We start from the raw sequence: 12000 nt of genomic DNA on the forward strand, positions 1-12000 counted from the left end.
TTAATTAGGTGATGTTTGCCAAAGCTATAAAGATGAAAAATGCTATAATCTACATAGTATTCTTATTTAAGTGAATTCAGCACTTATCATTACAGTTCTTGACGTTTACAATGCAACATCTGCTTACCTGTTTGCAAGTGCCACTTGGTATAATCGAAAATCCTGCATTCTCCCGACAAACTGTTCCAAACCTGCAAATACATACACGTACATAATATAAGAAGTCTCAGTTTTCCAAGCGACACCTGTCAAGTATTTAAGTGATATTTTTTGGAAGATGTTAAGCTTAAAAACATATTTATGTCACTGCTCTTTGAAGCTTTTACAGATCAATCTCTATTTTGCTAATTCCACATAAATAATAACTATAGTTATCTCCATGGACAGGGTAGGACTTAAATCAAAGTGAATACTCTGGCCAGCTTATTTACTCATCTAACTCACGGCTTTCTCCTGAAGTCTCTTCCCAAGTCAAATTTCTTTCTAGTTTATAAACTCATAAATCTATTGTCTCATCAGCCCTAACTTTGATTGTCATCTGCTTCCGGTTGCAATTACCAGAGTATTTGCAATGCCAAAAGGAATATTCCTCACTGTTACATCCACCTGTTCTCACTCCAAGCTCCAGGCTATCTGTTTGGGTCCTCTCTAAACTTAAATTAATGTCTGTTCTAGAAAATCTCCAAATGAGGACACATCAAATACTTCCTTACTTGTGGGTTCTTTGTGTATCCTAGTCAGAAAATTTGTTCTAAGAAAACCAGGTTCAAAGACCAATCTACATTGAATTTGATGACCCTTCAAGGCAAACGTAGCATTCAGTCTTCATCTACATGGTATTTTATTTGTTTAGAAAATATTTTTTCGGAACTTACTCAGACAAACCCAAGAGAATGGGGACAGAATAAAGTAGGAAAACTACCACCTCTAAGTTTTTGGTTATATTTTTAATAATAAAATTTGTTTCAATAATTGTCTATTTCAATAGTTTTTGAAAATAAAATTGGAGCTGTTTTAATTCATCAAATTACCATTTTCCCAATGTGTTTTTTCTTTTAACTACTCAGTTTTCACTCTGTCTTGATAGAGATTTAAAGGATGTTTGATTTATGTTTTCTGCTGCTCCTTGGTGGTTGCTTAGAGGAAACTGGGACAGAGTGAGGATATGGCTGATGAATAAAAGATGAAGAGGAGAATTAGCAACACAGAATAGTCTGAGATAGTGATCTCAGAAGTAGGAAGAAACTAACAGCAAAGTATGAGACTTAGGAGCCTACAAAGAATATGTGTCTGTCTGTGAGTGTATGTATGCATATAGTTGTGCATATTCATATATTTATCTGTTATATTTATATTAAATAATATATTTGAGAAAATAACCCAAATATTTTATAAATATTTCTTCATTAGTGTATTCTCAATGGATATATTCTAAGAAAAATACTCTTACAGGCTCTCCCTTTCTACCCAATTTTTTCAGTCTTCCACATACCCCACAAGCTGAGGCCCCCAGCAACATGTGGTCTAGGCAGCAGCCTGCTCTGACTTTCCCGTAAGAAGAGTTTCTCTACTTTATCTGTCCCCAAACAGGCAGCTGGCACAAGGACAAAGAATCATTCCTCCAAGTGGTGTTACAAAGACAAAACAAAATTTACTAAAACTTTACAGGAATCCTTAGAAGATTTCCAACGCAAATTGTTCTAAAAAGCATCATTAGTTATAAGAAATAAGAAAACGTGATAAAATATTATTTAATTGGCCATCTAGGCAACATGATTTATGATAAATTGACCTGGATCCAGGACCTAAAGTTAAAGTAGAGAATAGTAAAAAGAGGGACATGTCATTCTTCGAAGAAAGATGAGAAGAATACACGCAAATACAGCAAAGCCATGTGCCTATGTACTTTTGTTTGGGGAGTAGGTAAGACGAATAGGAAACTCCCTCCTCATAGCATACATTGTCTTTGTGTGGTAAGAGATAATGTTGTCTGCCAAGAATGAAGAAAGCTAGGCCTGTGTCCTGTTTGTTCTTCACCTTCACCTATTCCTAACCATGCTCAGTTCTTCCTTTCCTAATATCCTTTACACCTCGTGCTGCTGATCTACAGTGTGAGTTTTTAATGGCCCATAACCTTCAAGCTCTCTCAGCCCTAAGGTTCTAATTTTGACATTGCATCCAATTTTTCTGCTCTATACAGCCCTTAATGTCTCAGCTTTGAAATACTCCTTGTGGGGAACTTTCTGTGTCCCACAATAGTCCTAGGCATTCTCTTTCTGGGAGAAGCCACCGAGTTTGTGGTACTTTTGCATGGCAGCCCTGGGAAACTGACACAGTCTTCCCTTCCTAGTTTTATCAACATAGTGAGCTATCAATAGAAAAAATTTTTACATGTATTTCAAGATATCCAATTTCCTTTCTCAGGATAAAAAAAATGTCTAAAATATTTTATATATAGCCTGTAGGGAAATGTTTTATCTCAAAGAACCCAGATCGTAACAGATAGGGGATAGTCATTCATAATTTGGAAAGACATACTCTAATTGAAAGAGAGCAAAGTTGATGAACACTATGATGCTGTGATGTTGTTAAAGCCTGAACCATGGCTTTAAATGTCAGGGTGGCTTCATTCTTTTATGTATTGATTCATTCACAAATATTTATTGGAAGCCTATTTTGTGCCAGGCACTTTGATGAGTGCCAAAGGTACAATCAGTTAACAACAACAACAAAATACCCTTGCTTTTATGAAGCTTGCATTCAGGTAGATAAACATAATAAATCAGTAATTTATATAATATATTAGCATGTAATACATTTCATGAAAAAACTGAAGAATTAGAGCAGGCTGGACGGCATGGCTGGATTTTAGTCAGGATGTTATGTTCAAGAGAGGCCTCACTGAGAATGTGGCATTAACAGGGAAATGAGAATGAGTCATACATATATCTAGAGGCAAAATGTTCCAGGCAGGCATTAATAAGCACATAGACCTCTAAATCAGTATGCTTGGCATGTTAGAGGAGGTGCAAGGAGCTAGCATCTTAGAGCAGAATAAAACGGGGGAGGTTATTAGAAGATTAGGTCAAACAAGTAGCTGGCTGGGGGAGAGGGGAGGATGGAGGTGCAAATTGTTATATATACAAAGTCTTATAACCTATTGGAAGAAATTTGGTTTCTAGTCTAAATAAAATGGGAAGCCATTGGAGGGTTTTGAGAAGAGGAATGATGTGATCTCAGAATTATTCAAAAGTTCTGAGACTAGAATATAGGAAGACAAGAGCAGAAGCCAAGAGGCCAGTTAGGAGGATATTATAGTCATATGGGTGAAAAATGATGGCAGTCAGACCAGGGTGTTATAAGTGGAGGTGTACCTTTCAATGCTGATAAATTAGAATTCACTCCCTATATTTTAATAATAGCTAAAGGGAAGCTCTGCTGCAGAGGGATAATGAAATCTATTTTATTATCTATAAAATAAAGGGGCTGGGTTTTATAACCTTTAAAAACCATTTTAGTTTTAAATTTTGGAGTTTGCAATCATATCCACTGCTAAAGAATTCATATTTGAAGGAATTCTTCTTAAAAAGGAGTTAGAGAAAGTTTTCTAAAGACCTAGAGTTAATGTGAATCATCCATCCCAAACAAGAGAGTTATAATTTGAAGTACGAATGCTATTAAATATTTCAAGGACAGTCACAGAAATGAATGTTACTTATTCCTTTGCTAGTCGACAATTTTTAACAACAGATATTCATTGGAATAAACATTCCATAAAAATTCTTTGAAAAATATTCATATGGCAAAGATATGTCTAAATTATATAAATTGATAACGAAACAGACATGACTCATACAGGAAAGACCTCATAATTGTCTAGTCAGAAAACAAACAGTTGACGACTGGAAAAAAGTCATTCTGCATTACAACTGGGTGGCACAACAAAATTAGTTAAATGGTAAAACTGACTAAGTAATCTAACATACAAATCAGGGTAAAAATAGGCAATAAGGCTAAATAAAGAAATGTCATTACAATCAGAAGGAAATAAATTTTCTATTTGCAGATAGCATAACTGTCTACTCAGAAAATTTCCATGAATGTACATAAAAGCTATTAAAAATAACAGACGAATTGCTTAATTTTGTTTGATAGACATTAAATGTATAGTAATTCAATTTCTGCATAGTCGTGATTAACCAATGGAAATTAAAACTTTTAAATCCTATTTTTATTAGCACTGAAAATGTGAAATATTTGTTATAAATCTAATAAAGTATGGCAATATCTATAGGTAAAAACTACAAGACACTGATGAAACAAATAAAAGGACATCAATAATGGCAGAGTTAAAACAATGGAAGATTCTGTCTGCCATAAAAGCAATGGGAACACTGGCAAAGAGTATGAAATCAACTCACTGAGAACTCTGTAAATAAACCAGAACAATGTGGAGAATGTTCATTTGTTTTAGTTAGACTTTAAGTTCTAGGATACATGTGCAAAACATGCAGGTTTGTTACATAGGTATACACGTGCCATGGTGGTTTGCTGCACCCATCAACCCCTTATCTACTTTAGCTGTTTCTCCTAATGCCATCTCTCTCCTAACCCCCATCCTGAAACGACCCTTTTGTATGAGGTTCCCTTCCCGGTGCCGATGTGTTCTCATGGTTCAACTTCCACTTATGAGTGAGAACATGTAGTATTTGATTTTCTGTTCTTGTGTGTTAGTTTGCTGACAATGATGGTTTCCAATTTCATCCATGTCCCTGCAAAGGACATGAACTCATCCTTTTTTATGGTTGCATAATATTCCATGGTATATATGTGCCATATTATCTTTATCCATTCTACTATTAATGGGCATTTGGGATGGTTGTAAGGCTTTATGATCATAAACAGTGCTGCAATAAATGTATGTGTGCATGTGTCTTTATAGTAGATTGATTTGTAATTCTTTGGGTATATACCCAGTAATGGGATTGCTGGGTCATATGGTATTTTTGGTTCTAGATCCTTGGGAATCTCCACACTGACTTTCACAATGGTTGAACTAATTTACAGTCCCACCAACAGTGTAAAAGCATTCCTATTTCTCCACATCCTCCTCAGCATCTGGGGTTTCCTGACTTCTTAATGATTATGATTCTGACATGAGATAGTATCTCATTGTGGTTTTGATTTGCATTTTTGTAATAACCAGTGATGATAAGCTTTTTTTTTTCATGTTTGTTGGCCACATAAATATATTCTTTTGAGAAGTGTGTGTTCATATCCTTCACCCACTTTTTAATGGGGTTTAGTTTTTTCTTGTACATTTGTTGAAGTACTTTGTAGATTCTGGATATTAGCCCTTTGTCAGATAGATAGATTGCTAAAATTTTCTCCCATTCTGTAGGTTGCCTGATTACTCTGATGATAGTCTGTTTTGTTGTGTAGAAGCTTTTTAATTAGATCCTATTCATCAAGTTTGGTTTTTGTTTCCAGTGCTTCCAATGTTTTAGTCGTGAAGTCTTTGTCCATACCTATGTCCTGAAAATGTCAATAGTATTGCCTAGGTTTTCCTCTAGGGTTTTTATAGTTTTAGGTCTCATGTTTAAGTTCAGGCGTCCCCAAACTTTTTACACAGGGAGCCAGTTCACTGTCCCTCAGACCGTTGGAGGGCCGCCACATACTGTGCTCCTCTCACTGACCACCAATGAAAGAGGTGCCCCTTCCTGAAGTGCGGCAGGGGGCCAGATAAATGGCCTCAGGGGGCCACACGCGGCCCGTGGGCTGTAGTTTGGGGATGCCTGTTTAAGTCTTCAATCCATTTTGAGTTAATTTTTGTATAAGGTGGAAGGAAGGGGTCCAGTTTCAGTTTTCTGCATATGACTAGCCAGTTTTCTCAGTACCATTTGTTAAATAGGAAATCCTTTCCCCGTTGCTTTTGTCAGGTTTGTCAAAGATCAGATGGTTGTAGATACATGGCATTATTTCTGAGGCCGCTGTTCTGTTCCGTTGGTCTGTATCTCTGTTTTGGTACCAGTTCCATACCGCTTTGGTTACTGTAGACTTGTAGTATAGTTTAACAGGTAGTGTGTTATCTCTAGCTATATTCTTTTGCTTAGGATTGTCTTGGCTATACAGGTTTTTTTAAGTTCGATATGAAATGTAAAGTAGATTTTTTTTTTTCTAATTTTGTAAAGAAAGTCAATGGTAGCTTGATGGGTATAACATTCAATCCATAAATTACTTTGGGCAGTGTGGCCATTTTCATGATATCGATTCTTCCTATCCATGAGCATGGAATGTTTTCCATTTGTTTGTATCCTCTCTTATTTCCTTGAGCAGTGGTTTGTAGTTCTCCTTGAAGATGTCCTTCACATCCCTTGTAAGTTGTATTCCTAGGTATTTTGTTCCCTTTGTAGCAATTGGGAATGTGAGTTCACTCATGATTTGGCTCTCTATTATTGGTGTATATGAATGCTTGTGATTTTTACATATTGATTTTGTATCCTAAGACTTTGATGAAGTTGCTTATCAACATAATGAGATTTTGGGCTTAGATGATGGGATTTTCTAAATATACAATCATGTCATCTGCAAACAGACAAGTTGACTCACTTTTTACCTATTTCAATACCCTTTATTTCTTTCTTTTGCCAAATTGCCCTGGCCAGAACTTCCAATACTATGTTGAACAGGAGTGGGGGAAGGGCATCCTTGCCTTGTCCCAGTTTTCAAAGGGAATGCTTTCAGCTTTTGCCCATTCAGTATGATATTGGCTGTGGGTTTTTCATTAATAGCTCTTATTATTTTGAGATACATTTCATCAATACCTAGTTTATTGAAAGTTTTTAACAAAAAGGAATGTTGAATGTTGTCAAAGGCCTTTTCTGCATCGATTGAGATAATCATGTGGTTTTTGTTATTGTTGTTTATGTGATGGATTTATTGTTTAAGTGGCTGAATATTAGTAAGAACAACATATTCTATGGCATCTTAGCTTTCCTATTTCCATCCTCCTTTCTGCCACTCACTGGGAACTTTGAAAATGAGCAGTTTGCAATCAGCATGAAAACCAGCAGCCTATTAGCCACTAAAAGGATCAGAATGGGAATGGAGCTCTTTCAATGCTCTGTTCTCAGATGACTGTTATTCTTTGATCTGCCTGAAAGTACCATGGAAAGCCCCAATAGTAAGACTTGAATTGACTTAGAGTTCATCCACGGAAACAGCATTCACTCTGCTTGCTTAAAACAATTATTTGTTTCTAAAAAAAATTTAGTGGCAACTGCTTAACACTGCAGTTGACCCAGGCAGCAACAACAGTTGGAAGAATCAACAAACCAACCAAAACACTTAAAAGGAGAAGACAGGAACACCATGTCCATAGAGGCTTTGCAAATCTTTAAAACATGCCTGATAATCTACAAGATGATGAACATGCAGAGGGCTAAGTAAAATGTTCAGGAATATGTGCATGCTAAAAAGAAAGACCTGAGAAATACCTAAGTTCTTACCTCTGCTTGACCTTGAGGCTCTGCATAAGCCATAAGCACAAAGTAGTAACTAAAGGAGAGTGCTAAACTGCCTCAGTGTTGATGGCATTCTGCAACATGCATACAGATCCCTCACCAGAGACTGGAAAATGTATTGGTTCTAGGCATTTAAGAAATTATCTGTTCAATTATTGGCTGACTACTAAGCTAAGCAAACAATGACTTCATTTATCACATATGAAAAAGAAACAAACTTCAAAGAATTCATTCAGGACAGCCACTAAACAAGCAAACAGTAGCAACAGTGACAAGTAGCAGCAATGAAACAACTCCAGAAAGTGAAAGAATCTGATTTCCAGATTTGCAACATTATGTATTTAAAATGTCTTGTTTTTAACAAAGAATATAACATATGCAAGAAACTTCTACTAACAAACAACATACAGGAGAGAAAAAATGGGCAAGAGAAATGGGTCACATACATTAAACTTACTAGACAAAGACTTTAAATCAACTATTTTAAATATGTTCAAAGAACTAAAAGAAAAAAGTGTCTAAAGAACTAAAAGAAAGTATGACAATGATGCCCCAGTAAATAGAGAATCTGAGGAAAAAAAATAGAAAATTTTTAGCCAGTCATGGTCCTCATGCCTATAATCCCAGCACTTTGGGAGGCTGAGATGAGATCACTTGAGTACAGCAGTTTGAGATCAGCTAGAGAAATATTGAGACCTCATTTCCTACAAGAAAAAAAAAAAAAAAGAAAGAAAGAAAGAAAAGAAAAGAAAAAGAAAATATTGAAGGCTTTTAAATAAAAATTCACTAGAGGACCTCACTCACTAGCAGAACTAAATGGTCAGAAGAGAAAGAATTAGTGAACTTGAATACAGGTCAACTGAGATTAGTTGGTGTGAAGAATAGAAAGAGAAAGCATTTTGAGAAATTAACAGAGCCTCAGGGAGCTGTGAGACACCATCAAGAGTACCAACATATGCATAATGGGAGTTTCAGAGAAGAGGTAAAAGGACGGAAAGAATATTTAGAGAAATAATTACTAAAAACTTCCCAAATTTGATGAAAACTATTCATCTACATATCCAAGAAGCTCAATGAACTGCAAGTGGGATACATTCAAAGAGATCCACACCCTAGGCACATTAAAAATTAAACTGTTGAAAGACAAGAACAAAAAAACATCTTGAAAGCAGGAAGGGAGAAAAGGCCATCTCCTATATGGGATCTTCAATAAGATTAACAACAGATTTTTTACGAAGAAACCATGGAGTCTGGAAGGCAGTGAAATGACATATTTAAAGTGCAAAGTTTTGTGTACTCTTAAAATTAAGTTGGTATTAATTTGAATTAGATTTTTATAAATTAAGACGTTAATCATAACATCCTGGGTGATAAACATAGAATAAATGACAAGGATATTAAAATTATACACTAGAAAATAACTTCTTAACACAAAAGAACACAGTCACAGAAGTAAAGAGAAACCTAGAAAACACAAATCATATTTTTTAAAAAAGCAAAGTGACATTTGTGCCTTATCAGTCACTATGCTAAATGTAAGTGGCTTAAGCACTTCAGTCAAAAGTAGATATTTACAGAATGGAAAAACAAACAAATATGACCCCCTAACAGCTGTTCTGCAAGAGACAAACTCTGCATTCAAGGAAACAAATAGATTGAATGTTCAAGAATGAAAAGAAATACATCACACAAACAATAACCAAAAAAGAGCTTGAGCATCTATGCTAACATCAGACAAAATAGATTTTAGACAAAATTGTTAGTAGAGACAAGGATATTTTAAGATATCAATCCATCAGGAAGATAAAAATAATTATATATGTGTCTAACAACAGTAAAAATGACAAATTTAAAGAGAAATATTGACAATTTGATGATAGTGGAGACCTCAGTATACTACTTTCAATCACAGAGAGAGCAACTAGGCAGAAGATAAACAGAAGTGGAAGACCTGAATGACTTTGCAAACCAATTGGACTTAACAGACATGCACAGAACATTCCACCCAACAATAACAGAATACAAACTCTTAAGTGCATATGGTACATTCTCCAGGATAGATGATATGTTTGGCCATAAAACAAGTCTCAATAAATTAAAAATAAATGAGATCATGCAAAGTATGCTCTTAGATCACAGTAGAATAAATTAGAAATCAGTAACAGAAGGAAATCTGTAAAATTAACAAATGTGTGAAAATTAATCCATTCCTAATAACTAATGATCAAAAAAGAAATAAAAAGATTTCAAAATCCTTTGAAATTAATGGAAGTGAACATTCAATATTCACACTTTGTGATTTAAGTAGTGTTTAAAGAAATATTTAGAATTGTAAACACTTATATTTTAAAAGAAATTTATTAAATCAATAACCTAACCATCTACCTTAAGAAATCAGAAGAAAAACAAATTCAAAGCTAGCAGAAGAAAGGAAATTGGTGTAGAAAAATAAAACAGAAAATAGAAAAAGAACAAGAAAACCAACAAAAGTTGATTCTTTGAAATTATGAACAAATTTAACATTCAACTAGACTAGCCAAGAAAAAAGAAGACTCAAATTACTAAAATAGGGAATAAAACAAGGGAAATTACAACTGACTTTAAAGACACAAAAAGGTTTATAAGGAATCCTATGAAAACTGCATGTTAAAAAATAGACAACCTAAAAAAATAGATAAATTCCAAGAAACACACAAACTATAGACTGACTCAAGAAGAAATTAGCAATCTGAATAGATCTATGCCAAGTACAGAGATCATATTAGTAAGTTTTAAAAATTTTCCACAAAGAAAAGCTTAGGACCAGATGCCTTCATTGGCAAATTCTACAGAACATTTAAAGAAGAAATAGCATCATTATCTCATAAGCCCTTCAAAAAATATAAGAGGAATAAACACTCTACAAAGTATTCTATGAAACCAGTATGACCTTAATACCACAACCATCAAAGACATCTATAGGAATTACAAATGAGTTCAGCAAAGTTGCAAGGTACAATATCAATATATGAAAATCAGTTGCATATCTATCACAGCGGCAATGAAAAATTTGATAATAAAATCATATACAGTCCATTGTATTTTAACAAAGTAGCAAAAAAAAATTAAACGGAAGAATACTGTTCTTTCCAAGAATGGTCCTGGACTATTAGGTATCTTATTTTTTTTTTAAGTACCTTAACCTATATCATGTACCTATGTAAAAGTTTACCTCAATAAGGATGATAGAACTAACCTGAAATTATAATGTATCTAGAACAAATTACAGGAAAAATCTTTGTAACCTTCACTTGAGCAAAAATTTCTTTGACACAGCAACAAAACCACAATCATGCAAGAAGAAATATAATTGTGGCATTGGATTGGATAACCTTGATAAACATCTTTAGGAAAGCCCCTGATGAGTTGATTCAGAATTCCTTAGGAACAAGGAAGAATTTGAAAGAGCTGAACAGTCTGTGGGCATCAAATGTCTACAATTCATGGTTGCAACTAAGAGCTACCAGAAATATCAGAACAAAGAAATGCCCAGAAATAGCAACCAGAGACAGCTCTTAGGACATACATCAAAGTACTCTTCACTCTTTCGTATTTTAGGGGAAAAGTGTTTTAGAATATCTTGATAATAATGATGATAACAGCTAATAACTATTGCACACTGAGTAGCAGGCCCTGTTCCAAGTGCTTTATGTATATTATTTTATTTAATCCTCCTAAAAACACTATGGCAAGATCTTCTTTTGACCCTAATTTTACAGATGAGGAAATCAAAGCATATAGATATTAAGAAATTTGCCCAGGGTAAAACAGGTCATAAATGGGAGAGCTGAAACATGTTCTCAAGGATAGTAGGAGGAGAACTGCAGGATCGATCTCACTTGATATCATAGGCATGACAATTATATTTTAACAAATTAAATCTGCCACTTCAAAAAAAATCCGTTATATACAAATAGAAAATCCTAAACAATTAGGAATAGGTGGGAAACTTTTTAAAGTGATATGGCAAACATCTTATTTAAAGGAAAATATGTAAAAGCCATTTCTATTAAAGTAATGACAAGTTGAAGATGCCTGCTCTCACTGCTTTTTTCCAACATTGTTAAAGGAATGTCTAGACCCCACAGACAAAGAAAAGAAGTATAATAATTAGAATGACATAAATATATTATTTTCAAATTACAAGGTTTTCTACCTAGAAAATTCAAATAAGTCTACAATCAATTATTAGAATAACATGTTCCAAAGTGCTGTTGAAAAGAATGATATATATTTATAATATTTCTTTATGTCAGTAATAAGTATAAAATGCAATTTAATAAAAGATACCACTTACAATGGCACCAAAACCTTTAGATACCTAGGAATAAATTTTGTATTTATCCCTTTTATTATAAGGTATTTTTTTTTTTGCCAAAATGTATTAAAAGACATAAAAGAAGATCTAAGTAAATAGAATGATATACTATGATCATGG

At 34.2% G+C, this 12000-nt stretch overlaps 1 protein-coding gene across 2 annotated transcripts in view; it reads right to left on the minus strand.

The window, feature by feature from the left end:
- Positions 1-12000, minus strand: part of USH2A (usherin) — a 777205-nt gene that overhangs the window by 690166 nt on the left and 75039 nt on the right. For both annotated transcript variants that reach the window (XM_003930351.4, XM_074385188.1), the window contains one exon: positions 128-191. In XM_003930351.4, the coding sequence (XP_003930400.3) occupies positions 128-191 (64 nt within the window). The remainder of the gene's footprint in view (positions 1-127; positions 192-12000) is intronic.

Source organism: Saimiri boliviensis, chromosome 14 (assembly GCF_048565385.1).
Source record: "Saimiri boliviensis isolate mSaiBol1 chromosome 14, mSaiBol1.pri, whole genome shotgun sequence".
Classification (NCBI taxonomy): domain Eukaryota; kingdom Metazoa; phylum Chordata; class Mammalia; order Primates; family Cebidae; genus Saimiri; species Saimiri boliviensis.